This window comes from Lactuca saligna, chromosome 2 (assembly GCF_052625555.1).
Source record: "Lactuca saligna cultivar CGN05327 chromosome 2, ASM5262555v1, whole genome shotgun sequence".
Lineage (NCBI taxonomy): Eukaryota > Viridiplantae > Streptophyta > Magnoliopsida > Asterales > Asteraceae > Lactuca > Lactuca saligna.
The window spans coordinates 81,369,628-81,389,343 of record NC_136418.1 but is presented as its reverse complement, the minus strand read 5'-3'; the positions used below and the strand labels follow the sequence as shown (position 1 = coordinate 81,389,343).

The window sequence follows — 19,716 nt, the reverse complement described above, 5'->3', positions numbered from 1 at the left end:
GAATTGGTGTGAACGCTCGCTGTAGTTTGTAGTGTACTGTTCATTTCCAGTCTACTTCAACACTATGAATTGGTGCAAACGCTCGCAATAATTCATAGTCATCTTTTCATTCGCAGTCAACTATTCATTAGTGGTTCGGTTTCTCAAGTATCCTTTTGTACAATATGTATAATGTTGTTTATCATTGTTTTGTTTTTGAATCTCTTCTATTTTTCATTCTTTTCAGAAAATTCCAAAATTTCAAAATTAGTTTATTTATTTCTATTTTTCAGAAAATCAAAATTCAAAAATATTTTATTTGTTTTTTTTTTATTTATTTCTTTTGTTTTTCACAAATATCAAAAATACCAGACAACTGAGAATCTCATGGAGAAACACGTTTGTAATCTCTCTCTGTTGGTGTAATGGGGCAGGTATCAATCTCTTTACCTATGTACCAGCTAAGCATCCCGACAAGCATGTTGTTGCATGTAGTCTGAAGCCTCGACGACTCTATGTTGAAGCCTTAATGAATCGATTCTGCCAATCGTTTCTTCCCAACCAAGCTGTTAAATTCACATAAGTCATGAGTTGCATTACTATTCTCAAACTAAGTTAAGAGTTATCCGCTTGGTCACTTTCGCATAGCAGATGTACATTCGTTTCTCTGGAACCACCTTCAAATTACTTCATCACCTTCCCATTCATCATTGTAACCCTTGAGACTCTCAGCAATTACCACTGAGGTTTATGGTTGCACAACATATGTGTTAATGATCTTAGCTTCGTTCCACCACGAACTGAGTGAAACCCAAAATCCAACAGACTTTAATGAATTGACGGTGAACAATTAAACATTCTAGATTTTTCACCAATGAATTAATGAATACCACATTTGTGGTCTGTACCAAGAAATTTCTTTCCTTTTGTGAGATCTTAATGAAATGTTCTAGACCTCAGATTCGTAAACAATTTAACTTTTTGTGCAAGTAATCATTAGGCACAATTTTTTACTATGTTCACTGTTTAGCTTGATCAGTTTTATGCTTAATTGAACGTTTGATTTTGATTCTATTTTTGTTGGCCACTTTAATTGTTAATAAATCATTCAAGTTATCCGATTCGTTTAGATTCGTAATTATCTTTATTTATTAGTAAAAGTAAAAAAATATTAGATTAATTATGTGCTAGGGTTAATTCTAATATAAACTTATCAAACAAGTCTTTATGCTTCCGAACTTGTGAGAAGTATTGGACTTTGCTAGGAATTTTTCAATGTGCTTAATGTTACTTTTCTAAATTAACTAAGAGCTTATTTGGTTAATTCAGTAAAAGTAAAGTTTAATTCAAAGAGCTTGTTTTGGTTAAAAATTTTAATAAAAGAAATTTTTTAGAACTTATTAATGATTTTCAGTACCAATTTAAACAGTACACAGTTCAAGTATCGTGTTGAAGGTTATTTGTATGATTAGAAGAGTCATCGCGAAACTGAAATTATTTTTACCTTCTGAATTGTATTCTAGTGTTTAAATTGAGTTTTTCTTTTATAAATTTCTGTTAAAATTAGTTTTAACTAGTCAACAAATCCCCTCCCCCCCCCCCCCCCGAAATTTTAATTTCTGTTAATTTAGAGAGTGTCTTACGCAAGAGAGGAATAGACCTTAGGATGTGTCCCTATGAATCCGACCCTACTTTCCTATATTACCGCTTAGTTCATTAGAGTAGTATTTTTATTTATACTATTTGTTTGTTAGGCTTTGCGACATGCTGTTAACAAATTGGCGTTGTTACTAGGGACACGACTGATGGATTTTGAGCACTACAACATTCCTATGATGTACATGCAACCGTAATGCTTTGGATCTAGGTTTTTCTCAAGTTATACATGCAATTCTAATCATTCAAAGCATGAACCCTAACTAGCATACAATTTTGTGAGATTTTTACCATAAAACAATGTTAGATAAATACCTTTTCCTTATAGCTTGTAGATCTTGACCTTCAAGAGCTTAGCACCTCAATTGTTGCACCTCTAGTGAGTCACAAACACCAAGTAGCAATTGGAAGAATATGAGAGAGGTGGGAAGGCTCTAAAAATCGGCTAGGATTTCCTCTTAGGATGCAGTAGCCGATTTTAGGCACCCTAGGGGTTCCTTATATAGCTGAGCAGTTTGAGTCTCTGATTGGAACTCTAATTCTCTGCTTAGGTCTTAAGCAACCTAGTAGATCCTCCCAAAATCCACCTTTGGATGAATTCTATGTGGGCTACACATAGAATTTCGTCCACCCCTTCCTAAGGGATCCATAAGCCCAACTTTCAACTATCATATAATTGCAATATCAGTCCCTGTAATTTAATCAGTCTCTTTTGATCACCAAATTAATTCCAAATTAATTTCCGATCAATACTACTTAAATAATATGATTTCTCAATTAATATATTATTCTTATAATATATTAATAAATCACAATTAACCTCTTTCTCCATAATACATCCTATCAAATTACTATGGTGAAGGCAACCCAAAAGGACCATGCTAGTGTCGGGTCAAGTACATCCCAATTATAGTTATAGGCTTAGACACCTAATCCAACAATGACAAACACTAATCATTTTATGCCAAGATCTACACGTATAGGTACTCCACTATAGTTTGATCCGGAGATAGAGAAGACAACAAGAAAACTCAGAAAAGAAGCACTTCGGCAGAAAAAGTTAAAGGGTTTTTTCGCATCAACATCTTCTCCAGCTTCACAACAAACAAATCCACAAGGCACTCCCATGTGGAATGAGCATGAAACAACCTTCTCATATTTTCCCTAAGCACCCCCATCCTCACCTTCCCACAGTTCATTTAAAAATTGACCACCTACATCTTCCATTAAATCCAAAACACCTGAACCTGCTGATTCAGATCCTGCAACAGATTCAACTATGAGCGAACATGGAGATGATCCTGAAAAGACTCTTCAAGAGTGGGTGACACAAGATGTTAAATAATAGCCTTTGTGTATCAATTTTACAGAAGCTCAGAATTTTGAGTTAAACTCTGGCTTGATTCATCTTCTTCCTACTTTCTAAGTCCTTGAGAATGAAGATTTGCTTAAGTTTCTCAAGGAGTTTTACATAGTATGTTTTGGTATGAAGCCACATGATATAACCGAAGACCAAATCAAGTTAAGGGTATTCCCTTTTTTATCCAAGACGCAACAAAGAGTGGTTGTATGATCTCCCTTCTGGATCAATCACTACATGGAACGAGTTAACTAAGATCTTTCTGGAAAAATATTTTCTAGAAGCAAAAGTATCCAACCTCCGTAGAGAAATCCTTGCCATAAAGCAAGGAAAAAGAGAAGCCCTTCATACTTATTAGGAACATTTCAAGAAGTTGTTGGTCCGCTTCCTACAACATGGGATCAATGACTATCAGTTATATCAATGTTTCTGTGAAGGCCTGACTCCAATGGAAAAGCGAATGATCAACGTTTTGAGTGGTGGTTCGCTTGTAGATATGATGCCAATCAAGATCAAAGTATTAACAGAGAAGTTGGCAATCCAATCAAAAAACTCAGCAAATGAAGAAGAATGGTATCTAGATCAGCGATGAAGAGTGAATGATTTCAATAATGCCCACCTTGAGTCCCAAATTTCAGATTTGACAAAGGTTGTTCTTTTACTTACAAAAGAAAAAGGTGTTGAACCGAAGATCAGAACTTGTAGGGTATGTGTGAAGGTTGGACACCCAACATACATGTGCCCAATATTACAAGAAGATACCAAACTTGAACATGTCATGGGAGGTTATCAAGCACATCAAATACAATTTGATCAACCGTGCAACAACCAAGCTTGGGTAGGCTTCTAGAAAAATTCCAACCAATACCGAACAAAAATTTTAGTAGAGAAATAATACGAACCTCCACCTGGCTTTCAACAACCTTTTCAGTAAAATCAGCATCAAACCAATTTTCAACAACCACCTGTTCAATAGAAATCTAGTACTTCCAGCATGTCCCTGGAAGACATTGTTAAAAATCTTGCTACCAGTACCCAAGCTTTTCATAATGAGAGCAAGTCTATTATCAAAAATCTGTAGCAGTAGGTATTACAACTCTCAAACTATATGAGCAAACTAGAAGCACAAGCACAAGATAAGTTCCCATTTGAGACTGAGAAAAACCCAAAGTATAACGCTTGTGATGTTACTCTCAGAAGTGGTAAAAACTACAAGGGACCGGATCAACAAGAATATGAGGAAGAAGAAATCGCAGTTGAGCAAGAATCTGAGGCAACTAAAGAGGTGTAAAAAAAGGACAAACCTGCTGAAGCTGAGGTAAAAATTACTCTCCTCCTTTTCCCTCGAGACTGAAAAATACGAAAAAAAAAAAAAAAAGAGAGAAGGATGACAATGATATTATGGACTTCTTCATAAAAATAGAGGTAAATATTCCACTTCTTGATGTTATAAAATAGCTACCCCGATACATGAAATTTCTGAAAGAACTATGTACTTCAAAAAGAATATTGAATGGTAACAAAAAAGCTAATGTCAGCGAAAATGTTTCAGTTGTTTTACAAAAACGGCTGCCCCCAGAGTGCAAGGACCCAAGAGTATTCATTGTTCCTTGCAAGTTGGAGAACCTTTCAGTGTCACGTGCCATGCTGGACTTAGGTGCCTCAATAAATGTCTTACCATATTCACTTTTTAAAACTATCGAGGTAGGGCCACTAAAAAGAATAGGTGTTATCATTCACTTGACTGATCGTTCGCTAGTACACCCAAAAGGTGTGCTGGAAAACATTTTGGTCCAAGTGAATGAACTGGTATTCACAACTGATTTTTACGTCTTAGATATGGGAGATGGCGACTTACCAATTTCTTATTCTATTATTTTGGGGAGACCATTTGTTAAAATTGCCAAAACAAAAATAAATGTTTATGATGGTACCCTTTCTATGGAATTTGATGGTGAAGTTATCAACTTCAATATTTATGATGTCATGTATTATCTAGATGATGTTTTAGCTCTTAGTTTTTGTTGATGTAATCGAATAATTAATTACTAAACACTTGGAGATTACTAACAGAGAGTCACTAGCTATAGTGCTTCATAGAACTTTGTCTGTTAATGCAGCCCATGTTTTATAAGAAAAATATGTTTTTGATAAAAAGTAAAAGAAATGGCAGCTCACATGGACCAGCAAAGGAAAGTCAGGTATGAAAAATAGATTCTGAAGTTACCTGATTTTAACTCTAAGCTTTATCCTTCTATAGTGCAAGCACTGTCTTGGACCTGAAAATTCTACCATAACATATGTAATAGTTTTTCTTGGAGAAAAAGAAACACTCTCAGTCATTATATCCAACAAGCTTTCAAAAAAGGAGGAATCTAAACTGATTGGGATTTTGAAGCAGTACAAGAACACGATTGGCTAGACTATAGTTGATATAAAAGGAATCAACCCATCTTTATGCATGCACAAAATATTGATGGAAGAAGATTTTAAACCTTCAAGAGAAGCCCAAAGAAGATTGAACCCACCAATGATGGAAGTGATTAAGAAGGAAATTATGAAACTCTTGGATGCTAGAATGATATACCTGATATCTGACAGCAAATTGGTCAGTCTAGTTCAAGTCGTTCTGAAGAAAGTTCGAGTAACAGTGGTGGAAAATAAAGGAGAGTTAGTTCCAACTTGAGTTCAGAGTGGATGGCCTGTATGCATCGATTACAGGAAATTAAACGTTGTCACCCGAAAAGATCACTTTCCACTCCCGTTTATTAATCAGATGTTGGAAAGACTTGCTGGGATGTCACATTACTGTTGTCTGGACAGATTCTCAGGCTTTCACCAGATTCTAGTTGCTCCAGAAGATCAAGAGAATACAACTTTCACCTGCCCATTTGGAACCTTTGCTTACAGATGGATGCCCTTTGGACTCTGCAACACACTGTCCAAAGAAAATCTTTGTCTTTGTGGTTTTGTAGTTATAACTTTTCCATATGAATATATAACATAGTTTATGTTTTGTTTTCCTTAGTTTTACATCTCAAAACTAACTTACCAAAAATAAATGTTCTAAAAACTAGTGATAACCATATTTCATGCAAAATATGTTTTATATTTGACATAGAAATCAAACATGAAAACATTTATGAAAATGTTCCAAATTTTTCTTGTATCCCCCCCCCCCCCTAAAAAAACATGAAAACTTGAAAATATGGGAGTATAAACTCAACTTGAGTGGTTGTGCTTGGATAAATAGGTGGTGGTGAAGGTCTTCAAGCTTATAGCACTTGGGAGGTGGTTAAAGAGCTTCTTGAAATGGTCTTATCCTATGGGTTTAACACATTATAATGTGTTTAAATGAGATGAATCTAACATGAAAATGTGTAGAAACACAAGATTAACAAGAAAAACTTACCAAAATTCTAAAAACAAACTTGGTGAATTTAAACTAGGAAGATTTGGAATTGCTTCTTTGAGAGGAAATGATGATTTCAGTACATGTGCCAACCGAGATCACATGATGATTTTGGTCTTAGCACTAACCAAAATCACAATGTTTTGGGGCCCTAGGCCGAGAACCCTAAAGGCAAGGGTTAAATCACGATTTACATTCTAACTAGTTGACTTTCGTTGACTTTATGACTTTTGCTGACGCAGAACTACTAGTTGTCACATCCCACTAGGATTCTGAACTCTCACTAGCTACTGCTCGCAATTGATCACTGCCCCATTGGGGCTTAACCAATCCATACCAACTATAACCTTATTCCCTCGCAGGGGAATAGGGACTAGATCCACAGAAAACTGCTCATCGAATAACTGCAGTATACATCCTCGATGAACCCTTGCGACCCGAACTTTCGTATCATTTGCTATATCTACATCAAGTGGGTAATCCAGCTCCCCTAGAGCCCCTACGAATCCTTGTTGAGCGCGAGCAACATAAAAGATCGAGTAGCTCCTAAATCAAACAGTAATAAAGCTGATATACCTTTCACTAAGAACGATCATGTCACCACGTCGAGAGCGGCACGTGCCTCTGTTGTCAACTGAAAGGCCCTGATCTTCGCCATAGGCGTCTCTGCCCAACCCTGACTGCCGTCTATAATCCTCAACGTAACAGGAGCGGGTGTTGCCACCTATCCTACTGCTGCTAAACTTGGGCACTGGGACCGCTTGTGTCCCCTTTGATTGCATTGAAAGCAAATCAGATATGATATTATCGTGGTGATGGTGGTAGCTGTACCATCTCTTCTCATATGACCAGTTCAGCCGCACTTAAAATAGCCTACACTCCCTGCCTTGCACATCACCACATGCAACTTGCCGCATTTTCCACAACGGTTGCGGCCCTACTGGCTCCTAGATCTGTGATCTGATACCTTAGGCTTCTTGCCCACACTTCCTGATTGAACCCCCTCTAGTTTCCTCTTCTTCTCCATCTCCAAATCCATCTCTCTCTCTCTCTCTCTCTCTCTCTCTCTCTCCCTAGCAATCATATCTTCCAGCGTCTTGTAGCTGGATCGACTCACAAACTGGCGAATATTACTCGACAGCATCTCATGGTATCGGGCCTTTTTCATCTACTCGACTGCCATGTACTTCAGAATGAGAACAACCCTTTCCTTAAACATAGCAGTTATCTCAGTCACCATCTCAATCGTCTGCTGGAGATCGTGGAACTCCCTAGCAAGCTGTTGCACCTCTATCACGACTGCAAATTCGGCTTTGAATCTGGCCGAGAAGTCACTCTAGGTCATAGTGTCAAGGGAAGCATCGCCAATAACATGTCCAATCTCCTCCCACCAGTCGCGTGCCCTGTCCTTCAGGAGACAGGAAGAAAGTTGGACCCTCAGGATATCTGCTGGTATGGAAGGCGTTGGCGACATCAGCCAACCATCTGGTGCTAGAAATGGGGCCCCGAGCCCCATGATAGTCTAGAGCTCCGCAAGCTCGGAACTCCCTAAGGGTCATCACACTTGCCCCTAGCATGGCCGTCATCTCAGTACGGAAAGCACTCAACCTCTCGTCAAGAATCTCCAGGATACCCTCCTTGACCGTGTCGAAGATCATATGAGTCTGGTCCAAAATATTGCGCGTGATCTCAGATGAGATGAACTCCCTTAATTGGTCATCTAGCAGCCCGACTCCAGAGCCCGAGCCTAATCCCTCACTGGTGCCTGAACTGTCGGCTGGTCTAGTGCATAGTGTCACCATACTGAAAAACACACCATAACAATCATCAGAATACTCATCATATCTCGAGGGATCACATATACTACAATTTCCCTGGATTCATCTCATCCTTCCTTGATTCGAGTATGGATCCTTTGCTTTCAATAGTACGGGCCCATACTACCTTCCACATCTATCCGTACTTTCCTCAAGAACTGCCTTGACTCCACCAAGTCCTTTCTACTGGTACTGTTGTTCTTACGCTAATCTCATCCTAGGCTTGCCCTAGGGTAATCTACCACTCTTCTCCATCAGCTGCATAAGAAGTCCCTGTTATCTCCCCCTAACTAGCTCGCGAATACCATTACATATCACTAAGATTAGATAATTCTTCAAATGAGAGGTCCTACCCTACAACGGTTAGACTCAAACGAGAGCTGCAAAATAAGGCTAAACCTAACCTTCTGAAATCATTTAGTCCTCGCAATATGTAACCTAGCATATTCATTTACTAGTTAGTAAAAGATAACTAGAGCTCCTAAAAGCATAAAGCAAGCAGCATTTGAGCATTGAGTAAACATAATCAAGCATATCCTAATGAGGCAATCATATCACTGAGTAATCAGTACTAGCATGTAGTTCATAAAGCTCATACACATATAACAGGCACATAAGGCATCCTTCCTAGATCCTTAGCCCTAATCTAACATGCAGTTCTCATAAACATATCATAACATGAACTTGTATGGTTAATTTGGGAGTACTTACTTGAGCTCAGCTGATTGCATTTACCACACCCTTTTCTCTTTTCAAAATCATTTTTGTAAAAAATGGTTTTTCTTTTTAAAATTTTTATACCCATTCCTCATTTTGAGTTAAGACACACCCAAGAGTGTATCCGAAACCTCAAACCAAGGCTCTGATACCAACTTGTAACATCCCAAAAATATGGTCCAAAATTTTCATTTTTAATTTATCAATAAAACCATAACTATCATTCATCATATAAAAATCATAAGCCATGTATCTCAAAAATATCATAAGCATCTGTCAATGTATCAAAATTATATGTCAAAACATCAGAGTAATAAACGATTTGGTGTTTGTTATACAATCATCCCGAGATCTTCCCCATACTAGCGGAAGTACCTGAAAGCAAAACTGAAAACTGTAAGCATGAAGCTTAGTGAGTCTCCCCAAACTACCACATACCATACACATAATCACATAATCAGATAATAACATACATTGGGCCTTGCGTGCTACATCGGGCCCCGCCCCACATCAAACCAAAGTCCGGCATCGAGTCTCGCCCGGCATTGGACCGGAGTTTGGCATTGGGCTCCACCCAGCATCGAGCAAAGCTCGGTATACATATAACATATCAACAAATACACATAAGTAAACACATAACATAAACATATAAACCATCATGGGGCTCCGCCCGACATTGGACCGAAATCCGGAAACATATAAACATTCCTCGGGCTTTCCCTGGCATCGGACTAAAGTCCGAAAACACATAAAACAAGAACATGCAAGAATCACGAAGACATCAAGCATACAAACATTCATCAGGCTTTCCCCGACATTAGACCAAAGTCTGGAAACATATATGCAACTACATCGGGAACTGCCCGGCATCGGACCTTAATCCGGAATATGCTAACATACATAAAAGGGCCGGTATTGGTGCCTTCGACTCGTTCCTACTGGAGGAAAACTCACCTCGAATGTCGGGTGAAATAGTTGAACGTCTCTTCTCTTGTAACCAGCTCTACTCACGCCCTATACAAAAACAACCCCTTAGATACCATTCTATACATAAGAACCTTTCACGGGTCAACCTTGGTCAAAGTCAAGGTCAAGGTCAAAGTCAACATTCATTCAAAGTCAAAGTCAACACCCTAAGTTGACCCAACTCGTCGATTCATCCCTCTGACTCGCTAAGTTTTCATGTTCAGCAGAATCGTGATAAAACGAGTCAACTCGTCGAGTCCCTTCTAGGCTCATCGAGTTCGCCCTTTACAGAGTTCGGGACAAATCGTTCTAACTCACGAGCCCATCCTGAGCTCATCGAGTTTCTCCTTCTATGGGGTTGGGGCATTTTGAATCGACTCGTCGGGTTCCTCTATAGACTCGAAGAGTTCTTTAGTCTGTTAAGCAAACTTAGTGGATTAAGCCTCTATTCTTCAGATCTGAGCTTCATACTTCACATATACTCAGAGAATGTCCTTTTAAGGGTAAAGTTTCCAACTTTACCCGTTAATAGCCTTACATAATGTGTTTAGCTCAAGCCCTAATTCTTTAAGACATAGATCTTGGTCCCAACACCTTCTATACTCTAAACCAAGGCATATAAACTGACATCTAGACTTTAGACACTACAAAACATGTAAAGCTTCCACCTTTTTCTCCATGCATGGCTTTTTGGAGCTTAAAAGGCCAAAATAACATCCTAAAGCTTGCATGGGCTTCAATGGCCATAAATTTTGCACCTTTATGCCATGATAGCCCTTCTAGATTCTAGATTTGAAGGTATGCCCACTTGGGACGTCCATTTCCCAAAGATCAAGCTTATTGGACCAAAAACCCAATAAAATGACAATAAGGAGATCTAAGAAGCTACTAAGCAAGTTTGGGACTTGATTACCAGAAAATAATGAGGATGCAATGGAGTCTTTGGATCTACTAGCATCTTCTTGATTCCCTAAGCCTCTCCTTTCTTTACAAGCTTCAACACACATAAAACTTTACTCAAAATGGCTCACAAGCTCACAAATGCATTAGAGTTTCTGGATATAGGGTTTGGTACTTGGAGGCTAGAAATGAGGCCAACATGTGGGGATTAGGATGCTTAAGTAGGGTGCAAACGCCCGAAATTAGGGTTTCACCCCTGTCGGCCTACTCGTCGAGTAAGTTGCTCAAAACCCGCGTCCCTTCTAATCTCTACTCGACGAGTTTGGGGTTACCAACTCGTCGAGTTGCTTTATAAAAATGAATAAATTATTATTTTAATTACATACCAGGAACCATGTGTTACATGAACACACACACACACACACACACACATACACACACACACACACACACACACATATATATATATATATATATATATATATATATATATATATATATATATGAGAGTATGGCAAAATATTAAGGCCAAATGACTAGCATATTACCCTTGTATGTTCTATTTTATGATCTCTATTGTTGTTACATGCATCCTGCTCATATGATTTTTTCAAATTTATTCATCTTTACGTTTTATTGTTCATAGTAACTTGCTCTATCTTTGTTTTGCCTTATATGCAGGTTCTCAGATTCACTTGCTTGTATTATGATTTACTCATTTATTTTCTTGTTGCTTTTTTTCACCAGATCTCCTTGTTTGCATCTTCTACATGTCCTTATTCTAGCTAAATGTTGGAGGTCATCCTTGTAACGCAGTCCCCAGCCTCCCGCTGACATCCACCTCTCCTCCACCCTATTCTAATAGGATTCTTAGGATTTGTTGTTGTATTCTAACTTCGGTTACCAGTTTCATTAAGATAACAAATAATGCCAATTATAAATTGTTGATTTCTCATACCATTTAACTTTCTTTGCTTATGTGGTTTTTTTTTTAATATTTTCCTTATTTATATGCTTATTAGTAAACAATGTCACACCATTACCCCATTGACATCGCGACGATAACCTTCTCAATTTGTTTGTCTTTTACTATTAAAAAGTCTTGTCAACTGATATGATTAGCAAAATATATACATCTGGCTATGACATCACTCATCCTAATATCAAATCAACATATATTTGTTCATGAGATTATTTTCACTTAAATAGAAGCAAAAACCTAAGTTAAGTACTCAAGTAACCATTTTGAATATTGAATACACAAACGAGTTCTCATTATATTAGTTTCAGAATGTCAATCTATATACCTCTTGTTTTATTTAGGTCTAAGAGTATAAAATAACAATATACTTAATCGTTTTTCTTACTATAACATTTTATTTTCATTTTTTTTAAATCAATCTACTTCAAAATTTTACTAATCATACTTCACCTTATTTGATTGATGTAATACCTCAAAACTTTTATACCACAACGTATATAAATTTTTATGAAGGTCACAATATAAATAAAAACCATAAACTCCCAAAACAGAAGTAACTAAGGTTATGTTTGGCGAATTAGTTGATAAACTATTTGTTAGCTGAAAAACTAGCCGATAGGTAATACGTAACAAGAAAATGTATGTATATACAAACATAATTATCACAATTATCAACTATGCATGACTCGTAAATGATAAATCTATTTTTATTTGGGTTTTATAGTTCTTTTATGATCAAGAAAATCTCAGTTTAGGGAAGATGTAAGTAGTGCAACAAATTATAGTAAGGATAAAATTATAACTCCATTTGGAGTTGTTCATATTTTTCCATCAGAAGGGCAATGTACAAACACTCTAATCTACATTTGAATTCATCTTATTATTATGAAATATTTAATTTCAATTCTTAAATACTGCTTTTATAACTTGGAAAGTAGGCATTCAAATCCAATGCTTATAGTGGATCATTATCACATAGGCATAACATGACCTAATAATAATGTGTGTTTGTCATATATTAGATCGGAATGCAGATGAGATTGATGTGAATGGGAATATATATATATATATATATATATATATATATATATATATATATATATTCCCATTCACATCAATCTCATCTGCATTCCGATCTAATATATGACAAACACACATTATTATTAGGTCATGTTATGCCTATGTGATAATGATCCACTATAAGCATTGGATTTGGATGCCTAATTTTCAAGTTATTAAAGCAGTATTTATGTGTGTGTATGTGTGTGTGTGCGTGTGTTCAGGTTCATTTGAAACCATACTAATTTTGTGAGACCAATTTTAAAAATATTTTTTAAATGCAAAAAAAAAATCCAAAAATTCTTTTTTTAATTATTATTTTCGGAACTTTAATTACCTAAAAAAAATTATCATTTTCTTTGAAAAATACGTGAAATATTTTAATAGAATATTACACTGTAAATATTCTACTCCGATTTTTAGAATGTTAGAATATTCTACTAGATTTGTCAGATATTTAGAGTATTTTAATATTCTACTAGAATATGTAAAAAAATGTATTTTTTATTTTTATTTTTTTGGTATTTTTTTAGAGTAAATTATACGAATGGTTCGGGGTAATTTGCGCGCTTGGTCCCTAACTTATTTTTTTAACTCGGAAAGTCCGTATTGTTTGTTTTTGTTACGCGCTTGGTCCCTACTTTTTGTTTTTGTTACACGATTTGTCCCTATCTTACCTTAAAAACTATTATTTAAATATGAAAAAAAATGGTAGGATATGTAAGGTAAGGTGATGGAGGTTGGGGTTGGGGTGTGTTTATCTAAATATTTTAAAAAATAAGGGCAAAATAGATTTTTTATGTAAGACAGGGACCAAACGTGTAACAAAAACAAACAGTAAGGACCTACCGAGTTAAAAAGATAAGTTAGGGACCAAACGTGCAAATTACCCTAAACCATAGGGACCATTCGTGTAATTTACTCTTTTTTATTTTGGAAAATATAAATTCCGAAAATAATATTTGAATTTTTTTTTCGAAAATTTTCAATTATTTTTCATTTTAAAAATGTTTTTTTATCTACTAAACGAGTTGCTAAGATTGAATCTCACGGTCTCATAAAGTTAAACCGTCTTATATGAACCTAACCTTATATATATATATATATATATATATATATATATATATATATATATATATATATATATATATATATATATATATATATCCCCACGTGTAAAAGATGGTGCAAAATCATCATGTTTTGTCTTGTTCCACATGACAAATGTGAGGGAGGTCTTGGTCTAACACTTTGGCAAACAAACATCAACACTTCAAAACCACATGTAGAAATGCCAGAATTTACACATAAAGCATGAACACAAAGCAAAGAATAAGATGCTGCATAACTAAGAACATGAGATCCAAAACAGTCAAAAAGACAAATCTACAAACAGTTCCATGTTATATATTGCTATAAAACGAAACACAACATGTGGATTTGGATGAAGCATAGACACGAGGTATGTATGTAATAGATAATAAGTTGATTGTCTCTCCAAGGAGTGCAAGTAGATACGATATCAAGCTTGTTCCTCTCCTCCAGGGGTTTGCTTGTATTCATTTGCATTATTATTATTATTATTATAATTCCAAAGTTCTTTTAGCTCACCTCTCACCAAACCCAGTATGATACAAGTTCCTGCCAAAACACCGAATATGGAAATGTAAAGATCGTAGGACGAGTTTTGTAGGCTAATTTTTTTTTTATAATGAAGATGAGAAAGGGCATTTATGTCTTTTCCTACATTGTGTAACAAACAAAAGTATTTGAATTAAATACAATAATCGATACCTACCTAATGTACAAGGAACAAGATAGAGCAGAGCAGGTTGACCATGTCCGTTCATCAGGTACAATCCCAAGTACGTTAGCAACAGGCCTGCATGCAATGCATAAAAGGGATATCACTTATATTCTATGCAAATGTACATTTGTATTCTATGAAAGATGATGTTTTTTAGCTATTTTCATCCTACGTACGTATTAAATATTATTGATTTTGCATTTGGTTATAGATAAATTAAATAAACTGTTTATTCGATAATTAAAATAAATAGCTTGATCAATTTAAACTAAAAGTATTGTATAAAGATGAAATAATTTCCTAAAAAGTAAAAATACGCACCGCATGCATATCCAATCGCCAACCATAGAAAATAGCCATTATGCCAAGTCTTCTTTTTTGCTTTGTCAAACCTGAAATACAAAAACTAACTGATTAGACTACTCACAAAATGGTTGTGCATGTAATGTTTGATTGTTTGTTTGTATAGAAACGAAATAATAAACTCCCAAAAATTCAAAGCATACTAATTAAAACTAGCAATTGTGAGTTCCATGTCACATGTCTTTGTCAAAGAAATAAGAATATCTAGGCTATGTTTGTTACATAGTAGTACAATATATATAGAATGACTTGTTACTCAGATTGGGACTAGGACTAATTAATTAATTGCCAATGGAACAAAAATTACTATCTTTTTGTAAGGTTAAACTAAACCCTTATTTTATATACAAAATACAACCTAAATCAGGAGACAAAATATAAGCATACATAAAACCCTATACTATATATATATATATATATATATATATATATATATATATATATATATATATATATATATATATATATATATATATATATTTAACATGAGATATTAAAAAATAATAAAACAGTCCATGATTTCTAACAAAAAAAAAAAACTATGTGCATCGATAAGATTGATTGCCTTTTGAATGTGGAGACAAATGAAGAGTAGGTTACCTAACAGTAAATGAGAGAAGCAGGCCTGGAAAAAGAATATCTCCAAAACCTAATATACTATATCCTCCCCAAGGATCAAACACTCGTGGAAACCTCAAAACCATAGGGATAGTTTCCCCACTGCTGCTATCACCTGCAGCCACCTTCATAATAATAAAAAAATTATAAATGTACGGAGCTCTGCTTCATAACAAAAAAAAAAAAACCCTTCAGTTGGAATTGGAGATGATAATAAAACAATTATTCTCTCAAGAAAATGGTGCTGTGCCTGTGCTAAAAATAAAAAACAAAGACTTTATTTTTATTTAGTTAGGAAAGGAAGAGTAGTACCGAAATCATAACGCTGTCATGGAAGAAAACGGGTGATATGAAAACCCAGAAGATGTCATATGCAAATGCGCAACAAAGAAGCACTGTAGCAACCTGGAATCAATCACCGGACCCATCATGATTAAATTTAAAAAATAAATAAATAAACATTTTACCATTTGTTGTTTTGTGGTTACCTTAATATTGGGTAGTTGTGCTAACTGCAACACTGCTATAATCAAACAGATTCCCTGTTTGAAACAATGTTATGTTACCACCAAACAAACATATTACATATATAATATATAATATATTATATTTAAAAAGGGGAGAAGAAAGTAAATTTGGAATGTTGTGGCGATAGCTTACCAAAATGTCTTGACCAACCCAAGAATACGATTCCTTTCGAGTCCATACCCAGAAAATTGCAAATGCCACACAAAATAAAAGCACCAATAGCGACATGACAGTTGTCGTCCCAAAAAATGGCACATTCACTGCCTTTTGTCCACAACTTCTACACTTGCTGTAACCATAAACACACACATATATAAGATCATACACAAAGTTGATGTTGACCATTAAAAAAACTGAGTTCCAGATTACCTTTTCAAGAGTGCCACTATACAAGAATGCATCCCCTGATGACAAACACGATATGAAAGAAGTAGATATATAATATATATTTGTAGAATATATATACATATAATATGGATGAATGGTAATATTAATATACCTCAACAGCTCCAATGCAGAAAAAGACAATGAGCAGCCAGATGAACCAAGATGACATAAACAGATAGAGCAGAACCAAAAAGGTTGATGCTGTGATCACAAATACTACAGCGCTCATTGTGCTCATCTCAATAATTTCATTCTCCTCCTCCTCAACCTTTCCAATCAATCAAAAAATATTTAATTGAATAAAATACATGACATGTTCAAAGTTCAAACTTGGGATGGATGTTAACCTTTGGTGAGAGCTGGTTGTAGGGTTCATTGGTGTGATTAATTTTAGTGATATCAGACCAAAGTGAAGCACAGACTATTGTTCCAACCGCTATCAACCATAAAAATGCTGCTGCAGGGTCAATCAGTGGGCTTTCCGGTGCATATACTACAACTTCCACTGCATTATATTATTTAGACAGAAACACAACTAGTTAATTTCTACATATACTAATACTGATATCATAACAATAACAATACCTTTGCCTCCACCAGATAGAGATTTATTCAAAGCATCTCCTCCCAGCTTTGAGATCATAACAACAGGAATATTTATCTCCAACCCACTTTTTTCAGAGCAACTCATCTCCACAATATCTGCAACACAGATTTACATATTCAATATTATTTATATTTATTCGTTCACAAATTTATGATATATATATGTACAACCTTGAGTATCACTTATGACCACAAGGCCTGTTGCACCTCCCGCCTGTGCCACTTTTGCTTTCACCAGGTAGTCACAATCACCACGTGGGGCCAACGCGGTATATCCATTTAACTGCTCCACCAATGGTATAAATCATTTTGTAAAAAAAAGAAAAAAAAAAGACTAGTCTTTTCAGAAAACCCTTAAGTTTCTAAAGTAATGGTCAACTCAACTTAGAAAGCATATGTTAAAACTACAAGGAGTCCAAAAAGATATACATACAAACTGCAGCCAATAGAGATAGAGGATTAGACCTGTGAGGACAGATTGGAACAGCAATTTGAGGGATTTGGTACGACAACAGAGTGTTTAGCACCTCCATCCGCTGTTTCCGCAATTTTTGCACTAAATGTTGCACTTTGACCCTCTAATTTTTGGCCTTCAACACCATCCACCCAAATTTTAATCATTACCTGAAAAGTAAACACATAAAAAAAGCATATCAGATCTTGAAATGTAGTCTTTGATAATCAAAAATATCACATGCTGACTACAAGTTACAATCAGAATTGCCTTAGGCTACTTTCTCATCCTTCCACAATAACCAACATCACAACTTAACCTCAATTGACTTTCTTGAAGCAAGTATTTGTATACATTTCCTTTCTAGTCTTGTGTTTGTAAGGTGGAAGAAAAAGTAACCAAACCTTTCCCCCAATGCCTTACTCTTGAATCACACAAGTACAGCCACATCTTTTGAAACTCAATTGGTTGAATAAGTAATTACTTGTAAATCATAATAATTACAAAATCCCACACATATGCATCTTTGTGTCCATTCTCAAGTATGTATGCATCAGAGATCTATCAAATGAGTGTTTTTCAGAAAACCTCAGGTGACGATTGCATATAATGATATAACATCAAAATTTTAGATGATAAAATAGGCTTGATTTCTTCTTTCAGGTTGTGTTTAGTGATATAGACTAAGAATATGATAGAATGCCAAGAGAAGTGATATCTTGAGCTGCTATTGAGAAGAAGAAAGTTCCTACTATGCATTTCAGTGTACATAGAGAGGTATACATGATTGCACAGTGACAACGTTGCAGCATATTAGCACAAGATACATGCTCCAAAAGAAAATGTGTAAGAAACACTTGTGATCATTTCTTCATCTCCAATGTAGAACTTTGGATGCACAAGTAAGGTACTAAGGTTTTGCCTAAAATAGAGAAGTAAAAAGGGGCTTAACCAATTGGAGAGTATATATATATGGACTTAGACGAGCAGGCAATGCAGTTTGGATAGATGAGACAAATTATCTACTTATTTATTTACATCCTACCTTGCAATTAACATCTTCCCTATTTACACCAAACTTCAAAATCAGAACTAAAAAACCCCATCCTTTTTCCAATTGTTCCTCGACAGCATTCGGTAGCCATTAATCTTACTATAACGGATCAATATGATAACATGTAAAGACAAATTATTCATACGGAAATGTGAAATAAATCTTACTGGTACAGATATGTCGTCGCAGGAGGTGAGAGATCCTGCTGCGCTTGCGGTGAGCGACTGAATAGAGAAGAACATGCCATAGATTACTATTAAAGTGGGAAAAATAGAAGATGTGTTACGATTATGCCTCTTCATGTCCTTCCTTTTGCTTCTTCTTCGCCGTTGTTATGGTTATTCTCAACCCTCTTCTCCCCCAAATTTTGAAACTGGAAGAAGGGATTGATGGTTAATTGATTGTGTGTTTATGGACTGATGAAAAGAAGCAGATGTTCTTCCCTCTTTTCCGTTGCAGGAGTTCCACTCCGATTCCAGTTTGGAGATGGTTGGGGCTTCTCGAGATTCATACGCAGCCGTTGACATCCGTTACTATGTTTTTTCTTTTTCTCAATTTCCGTGACTATTTTTTTTTAACGAATTACACGTTTTAATTATTAAATTTCAAAAACTATGAGGAGTAAATTATAGATTTTGTCTAGTGGTACTCATAGTTCAATTTAATTTTTGAATTTTCCATTTCATCCTTTAATCTCGGTTTTAAAACTTGCACTCATGATTCTATAACCTTGTTACCATCTAAGATGCCCCGTTAAATACTTATAAAAAGATTTCTGCCACCAAACTAAAATTGATAAAAGTTGTATATTTTAGATATCACCTTTGAAAATTTTTGTTCTACCTAATAAACGTTAAATCAATGTAATGGCTACTCCCATTTGGCATCTCCATCGTCCAACCTCATTGTCCTCCTCCGTCTCTTAGTAGTTTGTCGATATCACACATGTTATATAATATACTTGAGGGTTCTTCAACTAGAGTTTTATCATTTACCTTGTATTAAAAATCAATTATTAATGGTGTATGCAGATGTGGAGTCCAATGTCAGT

General features: G+C 35.5%; 1 protein-coding gene across 1 annotated transcript; it reads right to left on the bottom strand.

Annotated features, from left to right (window-relative positions):
- Window positions 1-14,163: 14,163 nt before the first annotated feature.
- LOC145031106 (signal peptide peptidase-like 3) lies at window positions 14,164-19,204 on the bottom strand. The gene is made up of 14 exons (XM_078979603.1): window positions 18,833-19,204; window positions 17,623-17,781; window positions 17,329-17,440; window positions 17,137-17,253; window positions 16,899-17,056; window positions 16,664-16,819; window positions 16,534-16,568; window positions 16,297-16,453; window positions 16,125-16,178; window positions 15,949-16,041; window positions 15,619-15,761; window positions 14,977-15,047; window positions 14,647-14,730; window positions 14,164-14,489 (listed from the first exon to the last, which is right to left on the bottom strand). The coding sequence occupies exons 1-14, from the start codon at window positions 18,965-18,967 to the stop codon at window positions 14,371-14,373; spliced, it is 1,593 nt and encodes a 530-aa protein (XP_078835729.1). The 5' UTR covers window positions 18,968-19,204; the 3' UTR covers window positions 14,164-14,370.
- Window positions 19,205-19,716: the final 512 nt, after the last annotated feature.

Bases quoted from the DNA above. Each gene is read 5' to 3' on its own strand.
- LOC145031106 (XM_078979603.1), bottom strand. From the start codon at position 18,967: ATGAAGAGGCATAATCGTAACACATCTTCTATTTTTCCCACTTTAATA. The intron at 17,441-17,622 runs GTCTAATCCTCT...TTGGTGGAGCAG, and splicing joins GTTCCAATCTGTCCTCACAG to TTAAATGGATATACCGCGTT. The intron at 16,820-16,898 runs GTTAACATCCAT...TTGATTGGAAAG, and splicing joins ACAACCAGCTCTCACCAAAG to GTTGAGGAGGAGGAGAATGA.